At 41.2% G+C, this 18722-nt stretch overlaps 1 protein-coding gene across 2 annotated transcripts; it reads right to left on the minus strand.

Annotated features, from left to right (window-relative positions):
- Positions 1-4728: 4728 nt before the first annotated feature.
- Positions 4729-18363, minus strand: tmem240a (transmembrane protein 240a). 2 transcript variants are annotated; one of them, XM_086130147.1, is made up of 4 exons: positions 17730-18363; positions 17074-17180; positions 11170-11378; positions 4729-5245 (listed from the first exon to the last, which is right to left on the minus strand). In XM_086130147.1, exons 2-4 carry the CDS (start codon positions 17163-17165, stop codon positions 5091-5093), a joined length of 456 nt encoding a protein of 151 aa, XP_085986273.1. In that variant the 5' UTR covers positions 17166-17180; positions 17730-18363; the 3' UTR covers positions 4729-5090. The 2 variants fall into 2 exon arrangements, with proteins under 2 accessions (XP_085986273.1, XP_085986265.1); XM_086130139.1 differs by lacking the exon at positions 17730-18363 and adding an exon at positions 17526-17720.
- Between the last annotated feature and the right edge of the window lie 359 nt (positions 18364-18722).

An 18722-nucleotide genomic window follows, 5' to 3' on the forward strand; every position in this document is an offset into this window, starting at 1 on the left:
TATTAGAAAAACAATACTTTTTTTTTACATACACGTTTGTTATTTTTTTATTTTTTTTTTCAAGTCGGTTAACTAAAGTGTCCAATGGTAGGAATGATTATATGTCCCATAGCAAGTGAACGAAGTACGGTACTGTATATGCTACGCCTCTCAGTGGACGAGGTCACCCAGGTCAGTTTTGTGTACAGTATGACTGTACGGTTACTTTAGTAACCAAAACCTACGGACACGAAAATGCATATATTGCCAGTGTATTTAAATTATGTGAATATATATGACCATTTCGTATATAATGTAGCGTCGCTGGGAAATTGAATGCACTCTGCATGTTTTGCGGCAATAAGAACGTAAATAGTGTGTCAAGGCATGCTGCGTCTACATAATTTCTTCAATCATCAGTGGTTTCGTAACTAGTTCGTATTTTATTCAGTTTGCTATGATAAGTTTGGTTTTGATGTTACACCATGATTGTTCATGACATGTTGACTCATGACTTGCCAACACTTGAAGTGGGTGAGGTGACTTATCCGACCATCCAACTAGCAGCCAAATGGTCCGGTCGGGTCAAGTCAAGTCAAATTAAATCAAACCAAACTGAACCAGACCAGGATGGCATACCATTATTTGCACAAGGCAACAACACTACACAAAAAGGTGGAGATGTACTTTATGCACTAGCATAAAGCTTTGATGTCAGGTAGGGGCATCCTGCAAGTCCCTAAATTAAGGTCAGATTGCCATCATGTGGAATTATTTCAGCAACTACTTTGGACTCCTGTACAGGTCCCTGATTCAAATATGTTTGTTACGCTAATGGCAACTTGATGATGTCAAAGTTGCACTAAATGTGAATGTTTCATGTCAGGCTGAGCGTAAAAGGAACCACCGTAATCACAAAGGCAATGTGAACTTTCAGTTCAAATTGAACGTGAGCAAAATGGTGACAATGACTGTCGAATCGATGCCAGGTTGTGTCATCGTCATCTTTTACGCTTAGAAGGATAGTGGGAAGAGTGTTTTATGGAATGGAAGTTCTGTGTCTTCCTTTCTAAGTGGGACAAATTTGCAGGCTGAGTAAATCTATGTCAAACCTGTCAAGCCGTGTTATACTTTCTCCACAGGAGGACTACAGAGGACAGAGAAGCAGGCCTCCTTATTTTTCATCGACGATGTGTTGGAAACTGCTGTGTGTACTTCTAACCACAACTGTCACAGTGTTTGAACGCTGGGTGAAACCATGTTGGCGGGCAGAGGAACGTCATTAATACACTGTGAACTTCATCTTCTTAGCGTACAGTACTGTGCATTGTTGTCAAAAATAATTTGTAAATAGCTAATGTAATTGATTCAAATGCCACTGAGGTCACATTCATGATGAGTCCAAAACTTTCCGGGAAAAATATTTAATAACCAAAAATTGTTGTCATAGATGAGGTCGCATGGGATGTCGCGATATAAGGAGAGCAGCACTTCTTCCAAAAGAAAGAGCAGCCTCAACATGTGGTGTTCGGAGACGAAAGTGAATAGAGAATAATGCACTATACAGAGGAAGTTACAATTTGTGAAGAAAGCAGCAACATTTTATACTTATACGTACATGAAAATTAAGAATGTTTTTTTAATGATATCAAATGAAGATTTCTTTTTTAATTTTGTCATGTTAAAACGTTTTTAAAATCTATGTGAGGATGAATTATCATTTTCTTTACATATGTATTCATACAAATAATTAAACAGGATTGTGGTGACAGTTACTATTAGTTGCTTTGGGGGCAATGGTTTTTAAAGAAAAAATTGGAGGATCAGTGGGCATTGAGCAATGGATTGTTGATGATAAGGTCAAACTGAGAGAGCAGGGCTCCAGACTACGCCAAAAGGGTTGTAAGTTGCTCCTAAAATTTGAGACAGTAGTTGCAAATATTTATATTTTTTACTCACGTTGTTGGAACCAGAACATTTGCTCTTTTTATTTTAATTATTCTCCTTTTTTTTTTCACTGATAAACTTCTGTTTCACATTCCCCCCAGTCATACAGTGAAAATAAGTTAAATGAATATTTACTTTCTATTTCATTCTGAGCAGCGCATACCCCACGCATAATTATGAGTGTGGTTGTACTGACACAATCAAACATCAGAGGTCACTGCTGCGCTTCAATGGCACTTTTAATAAAACAGACATTTCATCCTCACAACAGCAATGTCTGGACAGGAGGAGGGTGGGCGAGTGGGGATCTGGTGAGGGTTCCCTGCGCTTCATGGCTGATGGTGAGAAGTTACATACAGTAAATTTGTGTGTTTTAAGTATTTCGAGTCACCGTTGTAACGTTTAACGGACTTTTCCCTTATCCTCCATAATAAACGACAGCTTTACAAATGTGACATAGTACACTGCCTTCTGTAAAGGTGTTGTGTGTTGTGGTAATAAAGTCTACAGTGACGCAGAAGTCATATGACCCAAACAATAACCTGTGGAGTTGGGCTGTCACTATCGAATTCTTGATCTATTGATTATAAAGGAAAAGCAGATGCTTGTGAAGATAAGAAAATATTATCAGACTGCTTCCATGAAGGACTACGGAAATTAGAGAATAGTTACTGTTGAGAGGCTGAAATCAGAGGATTTGGACAATTTTTAAGTTAAACAATGGCTCTAAATGGTTACTCAATTATTAAAATAGTTGTTCAAGTTGATAATGGATTTATTGTCAATTAATTGATAAATGTTAACACCTCTAGCGTGGAGTTTACTTAAAGGGGAAATCAACCCCAAATTTTTCTTTACGATAATAAGTTCTACGCAGCCATATTAGTGTAAACATAGCATGATGATTAGAATTGTGTTTGTGGAATATGAGTTAAGCAGTAAATCCACCCATTTTTGTCCATCTCAGGGAGTTGCCACAGTTGTTCAGGGCTCAGGTAACAAACAATCATGGCTCAGCTTCAGAAAACGAATGCGCTGTGATTGGTTGTTACCTGAGCCCAGAGCAACTGTGATGTCATTTTCAGCTGAAATAAAGTGGGGAAAATGACCACCCCTGAGATGGCTAAAACGAGTGGATTTTGCTGATTATTTCATATCACACAAATGCAATATTAATCAGAATGCCATGTTTGGACTAGTAGAGATGGATAGAACATATTACTCTCAAGAGAACTTGGGGGTTTACTTCCCTTTTAAGAGTACCTTGTACATCGTGAGCAGTTGACCTCTTAAGATCCCTGTAAAGTAAAAATAAATATCCATCCATCCATTTTCTGATCCACTTTATCCGCACAAGGGTCGCGGGGGGTGCTGGAGCCTATCCCAGCCATCTCTGCGCAGTAGGCCGGGGTACACCCTGAACTGGTTGCCAGCCAATCGCAGGGCAGACAGAGACGAACAACCATCCGCACTCTCACTGTCACCTACGGACAATTTTCGAGTGTTCAATCAGCCAGCCATGCATGTTTTTGGAATGTGGGGGGAAATCAGAGTACCCGGAGAAAATCCACGCAGGCCCGGGGAGAACATGCAAACTCCACACAGGAAGGCCGGAGCTGGAATCGAACCCGGTACTTCTGCACTGTGAGGTCGACGCGCTAACCACTTGACCACCAGGCAAATATATATATATGTCTAGTAGATTTAATGCTTGACAGAGAAGATTGTTGTTAACCGTCGTCTCTATCTTCGCTGGTGTCTCCACAACGCTGTGGCCATATATACAGAATGCGTGAAATCACACTGGGCTTATGCTGGCACATATCTACATGTGTGATCCGCAAAAATATATTAACTAATAGCCTCCAGGTGGGTCGTCACAGGGCTTTCCACACCACGATGAGAGGCCGCTAGCTACCAGCTAGCTCACAAGCTAATCTTTAGCCAACTAATAATAACTCAGTAACGCAATTGCCATTGATGTGAGTGAAGGCATTGAAGTTCTAAGTGGTGAGGAGAGACTCATGCCTGATGCCAAATTGTGTGACTAGGCTCCAAAAATCAGAAAAACCTAAATGGTGAAAAACAGTTTCACGCTATACACAAATGAGTGCTAGCTAATTCTCAGTCTTAGCACATTTTCAGCTGTGTCTTTAAACATGTAGAATGTATTGAGAAATATATCTGAATTCACTTTACAGGGTCTTTAATCCGTATTGTGCTGTGTTTGGAGTAATTTCCTTAGTTTGTGTTATCTTTTTCATTGGGTAGTTATGCTTGAGCTCTATGAATTCGAGGAGGCCACTGGCCGGGCAACACAAAAGTGAGAAAACTGAAAAGGGATCTACGTACATGAAAACAGGAAGCACACATGTTCTCCTCCTGTGTATTCTCAGAAATGATAATTATATGTAGCAAAGAGAACCCAAACCACAACCCTTTTCGTTCCCTCTCTCTCACATATTTACACGGAAAAAAATATTACATTCAGGTAATTCACTATAAAGCTAATTCATCTGTGTTTCTTTTGTTTTTGTTTTTTTGGCAGAATTTAACATGGTATCACATCCAGTTTTCAAACAGACTCATCTTCCTGTTCTGCTGCTATAATTTGGACCCAACAAGCCAATTCTTATCGATAAACAAGTCATCAAACCCACTTCCTCTTTTTTTTATGTTTTTAACCCCCCGGTCCATATTTATACCTATGTACACAAGCAGCAATCTAACATCACAAAAACCCACCCACCCAGGAGTTTCATTCACCCACCCACCCCAAAGCAACAACTCTCCCACCCAAAATAAAAAACGGAAACACTGCCCACATCGTACCCTGTTCTAAAAGAGCATGCCAAGTTAAACAATCAACACAGAAAATGTCTCTATACAGAAAAAAACCACCCTTAAAAATGTTTTGTTTTGTTTTTGTCCCTGCTCCCAAAATGTTGGACCCAACTTGCTTCAATTGGGAATTTCATTTCTCCGATGGTGATGGGGGCCTGCTTCGGACTGCAGAAAATTCTCTTGGGGCTCTTCAGAGGGTAACGTTATGCAGGGTGCGTGGGGATTCCTGTGAGGCCACATGCCGTGAAATTTGGGGGCGGGTGAAAGAAGGATTCCAGCCGGACACGCTCAGATTAGTTGGTTGTGATTCTGCTGTTGAGTCAGAGATGACGGGGGCTTGGGTGGCCATTGTGGTAGAGCTTCTGCTTGATATGCACCATGTTGCCACTTGAGTCGTCTAACTGTCGGAGCTGGGCCCTGCGACGCAACTCTCGAAGGTTGCAGAACTGTGGCAGCCATGACCAGGATGGCGTATCTGGAGAAGAGAGATGCGAGACGGTATAATGCTCTGATTACACTGCTGTCGTGTGTGTGTGTGTGTGCGTGTGTGCGCGTGTGTGTGTGTGTTTTTCTGGGTACAAGACGAGATTGTTCCGATTACAGAAGTGACAATTTGGTGAACTACACAAATGACATGATCAATGTTTTAAAATTGAATCCACTCCCAAGCACATCTTCCTTGCAGCTTTTCGTGTGTTGGGAGGGGCTACTTACACACGACGACCCAGAATGGCTTGCATTAAAGTTTCACTCATTTGCCCAGCATAAAAATGACTTATTGCACTCGCACAGACTTTGGACTGGAGTGGCTGAGGTCGTTTAGCCCCCAGCTTCTACATCGCTCTAATAACATTTAATTCTGGGAAGTACAAGGGAGCTTTCTCACACCGGCAGAGTGCACAGTCCTGGATTTATTTCTTGTGATATCCTATCATAGATATGAAGGTTGAAATTAGATTGCAGCCCAGCAGTCAAGAGAACTTTTTGTCTTCTTGGGAAGGATATGAGCTGTGAATGTACAACTAGGCGGCACAGTGGTCGACTGATTAGCACGCCAGCCTCACAGTGCAGAGGTGGAGGGTTTGATTCCAGCCAACCTGTGTGGAGTTTGCATGTTCTCCCCGAGCCTGCGTGGGTTTTCTCCGGGTACTCCGGTTTCCTCCCACATTCCGAAAACATGCATGGCAGGCTGATTGAACACTCAAAATTGTCCCTAGGTGTGAGTGTGAGCGCGGATGGTTGTTCGTCTCTGTGTGCCCTGCGATTGACTGGCAACCGGTTCAGGGTGTCCCCCGCCTACTGCCGGAAGACAGCTGGGATAGCCTCCAGCACCCCCCGCGTCCTTGGGAGGACAAAGCGGATCGGAAAATGAATAAATAAAAGAATATATACACACAAGGGGTGAATATCTTGATCATCTTGCCAATAAAAGACCTTTCGTTACGTATCTCAAAACATGGGGTGTGATACAATTCGAAGTGGAACAATTGGATTTGGTTTGATTCGATGCACTCACATCAAAACCGATTTTCTCATTCAAATAGGTTTTCATCTCACCACACATAATTATGGCCGACAAGTGGAAAGCTGTTCATTTGAGATGAGGCATTTATTTATTCAACTGAATGACACGATGCGATTATCTAAGGCCAGTCTAGAGGGAGAGAGGACACTAAATTGAAGAAAAAAAGACATAATCCCATCACCAAAGTAGCTGGAGTAACATGTGAAAAACAAGAATCTCAGAATTCAAAAATGTATAAAACATTCGACTACAGTTCTGCGCGACATCGTCAATTTGATGACATAAAAGTCACGTAGATGTGGATCGCTGGCCACCTGGAGGCCAACACTGATGAATTTTGGTCGTGTGAGGTGAGGAGTGGGGCAGAGATGTTCACTTTTCAATCACTCAGGTTTTAAAGTGAAGGAGGTGAGGCGAGGCCCTGGGAGACAGGAGGAGGCAAGAGCCGAGATCACAATTGGCCCAGCTAACAGATGAGTGGGAGGAGGAGGAGAAGGAGGAGCAATGGTGGTGAAGTTGAGCGAGGATGGGGTGTGTGTGCGTGATGTAGGGGTGGGGGTGAGTTATTTATAGCTTCGAATGGGCCATGCTGTCCACAAGGACTGTTCTGAAGGGTATCCAAAGGAAATGGGGGGCAAGCAAAGACAGGTCTCTTGTTTGAATAGAAGCGTGGAGATGACAATGCATGGCCTGGAAAATTGATTGTATTTTATAAAATTTTTTATGATTTTAAGTTGAGGGCTTAACTTTTGTTGTCTTGTTTTTTGTTTCCTTCTTGCCAATGATATTATATTCATAGAACATGAACCATCATATAAAAAATGAGGTGGAGAGGCAATCGCAACATCCTCATGTGTGTGTGCATCTTCCTCACTTGCCATTCCAGCTGTTCACTCACTCTCAATCTATTTTTAGAACGGGTGGAGGAGAGAGTGGTGTGTAAGTGGGGGTGGAGACGTGACAGCACCTTCATCCTGAGCCTCTCGCCACCTCGCACACACACACTCACACACACACCCGCACACACAAACGCGCACACTCACACACACACATGCACACACACGCACACAAACGCGCGCACACACACACACACACAACACACACACACACGGGGCATTCCCAACCTGCACAAAATGAAAAAAAATAATAATTTGTCATCCTCTGCGGCTGCTTCCACTTTTTGAGTGCTTTTGCATTTCTGTCCACTAATGCACTGAATGTTGTATCCGACTCTCATAGGTGACTCTGTGTATCCTAACATTTTGTATTACAAAGTATAATAACTATCTAGTATCAACATTAAATGCATGCAGTGTATAATGGGTATTTTATTGTTTCACTTTTTTGTCCTTCTATGTGGTTGAATGGACAAGAATGAATAGAACTGCAATCCAATCTTGTTATTATAGTTAACGAAGACTAACAAAATAACCAACACTAAAATTAAAAAAACATTTTCATATCTTGCGATTGGCTGGCAACCGGTTTAGGGTGTCCACCGCCTACTGCCCGAAGACAGCTGGGATAGGCTCTAGCACCCCCCGCGACCCTAGTGAGGATCAAGCGGTTCGGAAAATGAATGAATGAATGAATGAATTTTCATATCTTTTAAAATACAAAAATTAACTTATGCTTTATAAATCAAACAAAAGTTATAACTATAGTTAAAATGTCCTTAGTTTTAGTCTTTGTCTATTAATATCATACGTGAGCTTGAACAAGTATTTATTTCGTTGTTGCTGTACGTCCATACAGAAAAAGGTCAAACAGTCTTCTGGGGATTTTAGTTTACTTTACTTTATTACACATCAAAATGAAAAGAAAAAAAAAACCTATCATGAAAAATCCAAAACTATTCTAACTGCTTGAGCTACGTGTTTCAGTCATTCAGTGACCACGCTAGTAAATCAAAACATCAAATCATCTTCCTCCATTGAAATGAATGAAAATGGAAAGTAATCCATCCCAGCCTACACCCCCCTAAAGACCCAACATTTTTGTGTCTGAAATAGCTCTCTGTATAATATACTTGATATAAACATAGTGTAGTAACATCATTAAATAGAATGTAAAAGATTAAACAAATTGTGCCTCAGGATTTAATGCTACATTCCATTGTGCTGCTCCTCAGAGTATGCCCGCCAGGGGGAGGCAGTATAAAAGCTTCCTGTACATCCATGCAGTCACAAAGAAGATCAGGGTTGTTTTTCTACTATTATTGTAAGTGACGCAGTAAGATACTGTAAGATTAGTCACTTTTTGTCGAGAATAAAGAATATATGCCTAGCGGTATTATTAAACTCTCTAAATGTGTTGTGTTCAAATGCGTTGCTTCTAAACCCATATCGATGCTAACTCTTAGCATGTCAATGGTGGTTCGAATTGTTTGTGAGCATTTGGCTACACAGCGTTTCCATGAAGAAAAATTAGGTTGTTTTAAAAATAAACAACATTTTTTTAATTCTAATGTGACAGCTGACTTCTACTGAGAATGTCATGAAACATCTTGAAGCCAAACTGATACTTATTGTTAAGTGAGTTGAATTGAGTTCACTGCCAGCGTACACCGCTTGTACAGTATTTCAAGGTTTCCCTCGCAAAGGAAAGCAAAAAATCTGCCCAAATGTATCCTCAGAACTCTCAGGCAAATGTGCATGCTGCCTTTATGTGTTTTATTCTACCCTAAGAATAGTAAAATGTTAAAAAGTAGAATGCACAAATTATTTCACAACTAAATTCAATTGTTACTTGCTTTTATCAACTGTACAGTACAACTGTGTGTACAGTAAACAAAGACTTTATGATGAGAACAGTTGTCCCTGGAATAGAATATTTTTATTTTCATTCTTTCCTATAGAAAAAAAACAAATTGAAATCCCCAAAAGTTTGAGGTTAATCAGCATCACCAACATTTCTACTAATTAAAAAAAAACGGAGGGACTGAAGCCCCAGCTTGCACAGAATGTTCTGTCATCATGGATGTTTTTTTTCCCCTGCCAATTTGTGCCAAACGACTGAAAACATTCCATATTTAGATACAAAAGCAGATGGTGGTTCCAACGTAAGAATGTTGTGGATGTTGTATTATCCAGCTCAGTGGCTATTGTGTAATCAGAGAACACATTGAGCAACTATCAGGGAAAAGGAAAATAAAGGCACAGATATGCTTATTTCGATCCAAGCATATGGCGTGAAAAGATGATGATGTTGATGATGATGCAGATTGTGGGGCTGGGGTCACCGTTAGGCCATATAAATATATAAAGGCGGGGAACAAAAATTGGTGGTGCAGGGCCAGAAAGGCTCTCTTTGCTAGCCTGAACAATACCAGAAGCATGACTTGTATTTACATCTGTGTACTTTCTGAAACTAAAAAAAGAACTAAGGGGGACACTGGAGTCAAATAATTAGTACTGTGGGTACTGAACTGTCACTGATAGTAAAGGGCTTCACTCGCCTGACTTGAGTGCGCTGTGTAGGTTCATTTTGCACTCAGTGACGGCCTAAAAATGAGTGTGAATGACTGTCTGTCTCTATTTGTGCCCTGTGTTTGACTGACATCCAGTCAGCTGGGATGGACTCCAGGATACACACTTGAGAAAATGGATGGATGGATGGAAATTTGACTTTCGAGAAACAGAAATTGGATCCTACAGTGCTCGTACTTCTACCCTCTTGTCATACGTGCATTAATGTATTTTACATTTCATCTCATTAGATGTACAGGTCACTGACATAGAGTTTAATAAAGCTCTGAAAGAAGCGTCAAAATGTGCACCACAGAGAATTTACAGCTCACAAAGTGCCACTTGAGCAATATTTGAACTGACAAGGTTGCTCGGATGAATGATCAATTGTTTTGACAGCAGATAATAGTCAGCGAGATAAAATGTCCATTTTCTCGGCATCTGTGCGCCCAAATTTTGTTTTGGTATCGACTTGATCCTTTGAGAAAAGGAAACATAAAGTCTGACATGTTGCTCATTGTTCATCTTGAGATGATGAGAGATGCAGGTTACCTTCACAGAAATAATGTTGAGACCCTATAGGCCCAAGCCATGACAATATTTCCCATCTTTAGCTTAATGCTCACATTCAGGGGGAAACACCTGACACTAACGGGCTAATGGATATTAACATCCCTATTACGGTCATTTTAAACCATCAAGCAACTGTTGCGTTAGCATAAAATTGGCAGTAACACATACATATAGAACAAATAACAATATCGACTCAATTGACTGAATCAAGGGCTACATCTGTCACATTACTGTCACCGTCAGGCTAAGGTGTGAACACCGGCAAAGTAGGTACACTCGGTGAAGTTTAGTTCAGTAAATTGAGACATCCTGGGAAGATACATTTTTGGGGTGTAGACAAATCTAGCTAACTCCACACTGGGAGAAAAGGGCCGGGGAATAATATTGTACATATATCGCAAGTGCGCCGGACAACTGCTGATGCTAAATTAAGGCGCATACACTTTTTACATTGAGGGCGTGGGGGGTTGATTCATGCTGAATGCCAAAGTGGGACCTCGCCCACAAAAAATAGGGGGAAAAAAGGTGAAAAAAAGTTTAACGGTGCCAGTATGTTCCCTTTGCAGCGTCTTTAAGATAAATTGCCATTTACAACCGACAGTTTTATTGTTTACATGTTTTACTAACAGTGGTTAAATCATCTATACACTTGTCAAAATGCTTGTACAGTTAATGAAGGCTGGAGCAAATGATTTCTATTTTCAATAATTCCTCATAACAGCTGCACAGAATGACTCGTCTCCAACCTCAATATTCACCATGTCAAATTATCAAACGTCACACTGTCTGTCTGCAGTGAGAGTCGAGTGGGTCCAGGACCAAAGGGCATCTTACCGTAGTAGCGGCTCGACCTCCAGGCCCTGACGGCGCAGTGCAGGATGCCGTCCAGCCACAGCAAGAGCCAGCTGATGCAGAAGCCCAGCAGAAGCCCCAGCATCAAGTCCATCTCCTGCTTGGTCACACTGTCACTGACAAAGTAGTTCTCTGAGGAGTCCACCAGGGAATGGTCCCCATCGTACGGAATGACATAGTGGACATGATGCCTGTCGGTAAAGAGGGATGCCTGTTAGATCTACTGTGTGCTATGTACAGGTCTGTTCAAAAGCCTTGTAAGGCTTAAAGGGGAAGTCACATAAAATATTTTACAACCATTTTTATCGATCTCAGGGAGCGGCCATTTTGTCTTGGACTGCCACTTCCATGACTTTCACGGCACACCTGTTTTCTGAGTCTGGTCAAGTGACGTTTGGAACCTGAGCCCTTAGGCATTGTGGTGTCATTTTCAGTTGACAACAAATGGCAGTACAGGACAAAATGGCTACCCACTGGAATGGATAAAAACTCGTAGATTATTCTGCTTCTTCCACAATGCAATATCCATCACAATACCGTGTTTAGACTCGTGGGGGTGCTTAGAACATATTACTGTCAAGAACATTTTTGATTTGCCTTCCGCTTTAAGTCTGTACTAATGTTATGAATTTTCCAAAGAGTTCTTTGGACAGTTAAACAGTACTGAAGTAAGTTAGTCACTTCAATAGGACACATACTGTTGTTAGCAATAAATTAGCACCAATGTGATCTGTAGAAAGCTTTTCACCCTCTAAAATGTAATTATATTAATGCCCTCAATATACAGCCATCCATTTTCTGTACTATTTGCAGCATATCCTATCTTAGCAAGAGGCAGACTACACCCCAGATGGCCACCAGTCAATCACAGGGCACATACAGACAATCATTCACACTCATATTCACACCATCACTTAATCAGCGGACCCACTACACTGATAATACACCCTGTATTATGTCATTAATAGTGTAGCCCATAAAATTATAATAACGTGTTACTACTGTCTTAGCCATCCAATTTTCTACAGCGCTTGTTTTCATTTAACAACCATTTACACTCCCATTCACACCTATGGACCAGCATCCTCAATTGTCAGGATGTCTGGAAGTTTTCTGGACAGAATCTGACTCTACAAACGTAGACTCAGATAAAAGTTTTGACCAAAAATATTTATTTACAGAAAAAGGCGTGAGGCTGACAAACTACAAATGACGCTGGTACAATGAACCATGATAAAATGAAAAGAACAAAAAGTGCTTGCAAAAGGCAAGGAGAATATAAACTAAAATAGCTTCAGTTTATGGTGCAAACCATGAATAAAAGTGAGAAACAAAAACAGTACTTGCATGAATCGATACAAAAATGTGGCCCAAAAAAACAAAACAGAACAAAACAAAAAACAACAGGGCAAAATCATGGAACAGCAAGAAAATGGCACTTGGAACAATGGCTTGAAGAAAGCGAATTATGTGATGCTGAGTGGTCGGAATGACAGTACCCGGTACTTAAGTAGTGCATAATCATGATGTGAGACAGGTGCGCCGCTGAAGGGAAACGCCCGCCGCTCCAGCTGGGACTCAAGCACATGCAAAAAGAACGTGACACTCAATGAACCTCACAAGAGCTGAGGTTCAAACCCAGAACCTCTCGACCACTTGTTAATTCAATGACCAAAAAAAAAAAAAAGCTTATACCGGCATCAAAGCTATTGAAAATTTAAAATCTTCATGATAAGGTACTCAAATTTACTCTATGTAGTCCCAATACCATGGAAAAAAATTCTCCACAGGAGCCCCCCCAAAAAACTTCTGTGACTGTGAGGAAGACATGCAAACTACCCCACCACTGCGCTGACTCCCGAATTTAACTACCTACTATCTAAATTTGAAACTTTTCTTGTTACCTCCCTGTAATCCTTCATGCTCTCGCAGATGTGTCATCCCTTTCTGTCACTGCAGATTTCTTTCTTCGAACGCAGTCTCTCGAGTCTTGTTCTATTTGGTCAAATTCCTTTGAGCCTTTGATAGTTTGTTCTTCCTGATTGTTTCATGTGTGGCTCTCGCTTTCAACGTTTGATCATGTCTTCAGCTCCGATTTGCATGCTGTTGATTCCCATTTTAATTGGAAATCTATATCCTGGAAATCAGAGCCTTCATTCTGAGTAAGAAGTGCCACCAAATTCCATTCACACCAAAACACATCTTCATCGGGTTTGGCAAACAAGAAGCTTCATTGTCATTCAGTTGAACACCAGTCAAGCGCACACCGAATGGTATTAGACATTGAATCTTGGCATGCAGTATTCTGATATGAAGATAAATGTGATAATACAAGCACAGTATTCCAAACAAGCCTTCATTTGGATTCCTATAAAATCGAACATCAATATTTAACCATTCAATCCATAACATGTAGCAAGACAATATTTGCATTTAACATGCGGATCCATATATTTTGTAATATGTTTAATAATTTTTGCAACAAATCTGTCATTCATGTTGGAAGAATACTTGCTTAGCATAGTTGCAGTGGATAATGGTTTTTGCGATATTTGCAAGCTCTTAATCAAACCTTTTCCAATATGTACTGTATATTTTGTAAGAGATGAAGAAAGATTGTTAAAATGCCTTAAAATGTGAACAGGTGAATTAAAAGAAAAATCAAAGAACCAAACAAACAGCCAGCTGACGTATGCCAGGCTTCATCGAACAGCAGAGCGATAGCGGTTGCCAAATAAAGTGACACTGACTGCGCCCTCCAGGCTGACAAGGTGAGTCGTGTGGGCACCGTGACACGTCCACACTCCTCAGGTGGACCAGCCCACGTCTGCACAAGTCACGCGCCAGACAAACTGACCGAATATCGATGGGGCGGGCATTCGTATGCATACTCGAGTGATGTAAACAATGACCGACAAGGAGCAACACACTCACTGGCCACAATAACAGGTACACACACCATATATGATCAATTAAAAAAAATTACACACACACACATATATGTGTGTGTGTGTGTGTGTGTGTATGTATATATATATATATATATATATATATATATATATATATATATATATATATATATATATATATATATATATATATATATATATATATATATAGTCTCCAACTGCCCACTTCACGGTGCAGATGTGCTATCCGCCATGTTAAGACTCTTGCGTCACATTAAAAAAGAATGAAAGGAACCGCTTTGATTGACCGTGATTGAAGAGAGCTAACACCATTACCACAGCATTGCAGGCCTCCCTCTCTGAGATCCTCTGGCCTACTTTTGAGTGTGAAATAACCAACACTGAGTCTAACCTGCCTCTGTGCAGAGTTACGCTGTGTGTCACGCCACATTTATGCCATTCACAAAAATAATAATAATAATAATAATAATAATAATACATTTTATTTGTGGGCACCTTTCTAAGAACTCAAGGACACCTTACAACAAGCAGTTAAAAAACACAAATACAATGTTAAAAACAACATCAAATAAAATAAGATAAAATAAAACAAAATAGAGACAATGGATTTATGGTTAGAGTGAATAAGCTTGTCTAAACAGATGTGTTTTGAGGCCTAATGGAGACCTGAGTGTTTAACTGCCTTGATATCTTACTAACCAAAAGGGTTTAACCTTTTGTACGTGTGTGACAGTTACAATTTTAAAAAAATGCTGAAAATATTGCTCAGTCAATAATGTTTTTATGATGGCAACATTTTAATGGTTTATTTTTACTTCCCTTATTTTTTATGGAGTAAAAATTTTTTTGCCTAAGCCAAGTCAAATTGTGTTCAACCTTAGAGAATTTACTGTATTCTCTAAAATGGCAGCTTCTGCCGGCATTCCAAAACATGTTAAATGTTGGCTTGGAATTGTCCATATATTGGTTTGATTGTGCAAGTGGATTGTTGTTCGTCTATTTGTGCCCTGCGACGTGCTGCCAACCAATCCAGGGTGTATTCACCCAAGCAGCTGGGCGAGGCTTCAACTCATCTGCGACCCCAAATAGGGATAAGCGCAATAGACATTGGACAGAGTCACTCTGTGATTCGTACCTCAAATTTTCCAAGGGAAGTTGCAATACTTGGGCCACTTTGTTTTCCTACAGAGGGTCGAAATATGAGGAACGGCTTTGTTATCATGCAGTCCTGTTCTACACAGGGTGCAACCTCGATAATAAGCACATAGTTACATTCAGACTTTTGATTAATAGGTTCAGCCACGTCACTCCTGTCCTGTCATCCTTGCACCATAGCTCATTTTAGGATTTTCTTTCTTTTTATTGTCTTGTTCAGTGACTGTTGTCGTGTTCAGTGACTGCTCTCTGCCTTTTACAAAGTACTTAAGGTTGCTTGCAGAAAATTAAAAACTAAAGGTAATAGAGCCTGGCAGTCCGTTGCCCCCAAATTATGGAACACGCTTCCTTTTTGAGTGAAGACAATTGGAAATGACTAAAAAGTAGTTAAAAACACATTTGTTTTGGCAAACATTCCAGTAATACAAGATTGTTTTTAATGTTTTGGGCTTCTTTGGGGAGGTGGTATTTATTTTTATGTTACATTTGTGTTTTTTCTTGTGCTAAAGGGAGATTTTGCTATTTTTAAAAAAAATAGCACTTTTGTCATTTTGCAAAAACAGTCATTCAAGTTTGCTGTAGTACATAATGAATATGATCTTTAGAAAAAAAAAGGCTCCCTGGCCTCTCTTGGGCTCTTTGCCCCTTCCACTATATTATAAAAGAGACCACCATCAGCAAACTCTTCCTAATCATTTGAATAGAGTATGTTGCAGGAGGGATATATCTAAGAAATGCAGGATAGCAGCCCTCGGGGACCGGAGTTTGACACCTGTGGCGTAGGCTGAAACCACAGCTTATCAAGTCAATGCCCTTTTTTACAAGTCAAATCCATTTCCACAAACACACTCACTGACAGGTCAACACAAGATTCATCACCTCAAATGAAGTCATGAAATGAAAACAAAAACAACGATTAGTACTACGACTACAAACTAATCAGGTAATAATGACTGTATTAAAAACATGGCAAAGAGCGAGTTTTTAAAAAAATACAAATTCACCCTTTAACTGTAAAATGTAAAATTCTGAATTGTATGCATGACTATTCTATTAGTATCTCAGAAAAGTGTTACAAAAATACAAGTGACTTACCTGGGGCGAGGTCAAAATACCCCCAATCCCCTTTGTAAAGATGCTGTTATATTAAAAGCATTATTTTGTCTGCTAAGACAGTTTTTTTTCAATACAGCACATATGTTCAATAGTGTACCAAATCCTATGGCAAATATAGTGTATATACAGCCTGCCGTTTTAATGTCAAATTCAGTGTGAATGGATGCAACAGTCCAGAAAAGAGGACAATGTCTGCCCTGCAGTATCTGACACCCTTCCAGTTAATAGAAATGCATTCTACTGCACATTAATGAATACATGGATGAGTTGATTGCTGCCGCTGCTAACCCAGTCAACACTCAACATTACACTCTCCCTTACCACATCTTCAACCTCATCCACCACCCTTTTATCGTAGCCAGCTTTCATTTTTGATGCCCGTATCGAGTGCTTGTGCACTTGAAGCTCACACTCCATCACCTTTTTATTGCGCCTCCGACAAACACCTTGGCAAGGCTGCATGCAGCAAAGGCGTATACAGTCGACGCATGCAAAACACACCTCGACCACCAGTGCATGTCTTCTGTGTTGGAATAAACGGAGGCAGCAGACAGCTTTGCGGACCCCCACCGCCGGGCCTCCCCATAACAAATCAACGGGTAAAGCATGAAGAGAATCACGCGCGCGCGCGCACACACACACACACGCACACACACACACGCCCGCACACGACGGCGTTTATTACCTTCCACAGTTGCAGTGACAGACGCGGTCCTCCCCTCGTAGATGTGGCAGGATGTAGTTGTGAAAGCGATCTAGTAGTGCGTTCATGTCCATTAAACAGGCGATGGCCTGAAAACACACATGCCAGTCAGCTGGGACATGACGAGCAAATTTTTAGAAAGGGGGATCTACTGTATATTCTCTCACAAAAAAAAAGCACAAGACAAAAATATCCCTCGCGAGGAGAGGTTAAAAAGAGAGAGAAGACCATCCAGATTCTAAGATGAGCAGGAGGAGGATGGGGAGAAGAAGGAGGAGGCATGGATGAAACTTGATTATTTATTTATGAAGGAAGGTGGTTATAAAGGCAAGCAAACTTAAATTGACCGTCTGGAAGGTTGTGTTTGATTCAACTCGAATTAGTAGAACCCCTCTACCATGCGTGGCGGGGCATGTGTCGGGTGTGTGTCTTACCATGACAACTGAAGCACCCAGAATCATAAAAATCATGGTGGTTGTGATCATATGCATCCAAACTTCCAAACTGGCCCACCACTGGTCCTCTCTCTCTCTCTACTCCGGCTGGGCTCTGCAGGGCTCTCCCTCCTCATGGAGCCGCCGCACAGCCCCTGGCTCCCGGTGTAGACTACCCGGGGTACCCCTCCCTCCCTGTCTTACTCCTCCGGTGTCCTCCTCCGTTCCACGGGAAGCAGCAGTGGGCCCTCGCCGTCCAACGACACCCCCTCGCCGGTGTCTCGGATGCAGCTCAGCGGCTGTCTCCTAATTAAGAATGCAAAAAGATCCGATCTTTTCTCAATCCATCTTGAAAAAATCAAATGGACAAAAATGAAAAGGTATCCTTGCAAAAAAGGGATGCCTCGCTATCCGTTCTCCCTCCGCCCGGGATATTCCGCCTCAGTACCGGCAAAGTCTGTCCTCCATGGGGCCAAAACGGTGACTTTCCCCCGGATGGATGCGTCAAAAATGTGCACTGACGACTCCCCTCTCGGTCGACATGGGGATGGACAAATTCTGCGAGCTGGTTAGACTCCCGCTGTGCCCTGAGTCCAGGACCGAATCAAGCTGTACTGATGCCCGGAGCCACACGCACATGACGACTAACCCATCCTCGATCCACCAGCAGTAGCGGCTCAGACCAAGACCAGCAACCACTCCAACGACGGGGCGCGCACGCCACTGCATGGTGGGCGGCGAGGAGGGGAGGGAGGGGTAGAGGAGGGCTGGGTTAATGCTTCGCTACACACACAGGACATTTTATTAGGTACACCTACACAATTAAATGGCATGCAAAATTGAGGTTTTTGCAGTTGTCCTTAGCGCAGTGCGTCTCAATTATTTTCCGTTACGCCCACCAAGGAAGAACAAAGCATTGCGCGCGCCCCCGACTCTGCCGCGACTATAAATAGTATCGTTTGTCTCTAAAATTTTTAGAAGTACACTTCTGCATGACATTGTATCCTTATTCATATTAAAGAAAAAAAAAGAAAAGGAAATAAATGAACTTTAAACAAAGAATACTGTAAATGTATTATTATCCTTGTTTTTCAGTGTGTAGTAGAAAGGATTTGAAGTGCATCAATTTGACTGAGATAAAAACAATTGAATGCCACTGCCACCTACTGTCATGGATGGCCAATTAATTATACTATA

Source organism: Hippocampus guttulatus, chromosome 1 (genome assembly GCF_054856545.1).
Source record: "Hippocampus guttulatus isolate MCC_2025c chromosome 1, RoL_Hgut_1.0, whole genome shotgun sequence".
Classification (NCBI taxonomy): Eukaryota; Metazoa; Chordata; class Actinopteri; order Syngnathiformes; family Syngnathidae; genus Hippocampus; species Hippocampus guttulatus.

Coding starts and splice junctions, on each gene's coding strand:
- tmem240a (XM_086130139.1), bottom strand. CDS start 17,582: ATGCATATGATCACAACCACCATGATTTTTATGATTCTGGGTGCTTCA. Junction 17,181..17,525: donor TGGGTGCTTCAGTTGTCATG/GTAAGACACACA, acceptor GTGTGTTTTCAG/GCCATCGCCTGTTTAATGGA. Junction 5,246..11,169: donor GAGGTCGAGCCGCTACTACG/GTAAGATGCCCT, acceptor TCTCTTCTCCAG/ATACGCCATCCTGGTCATGG.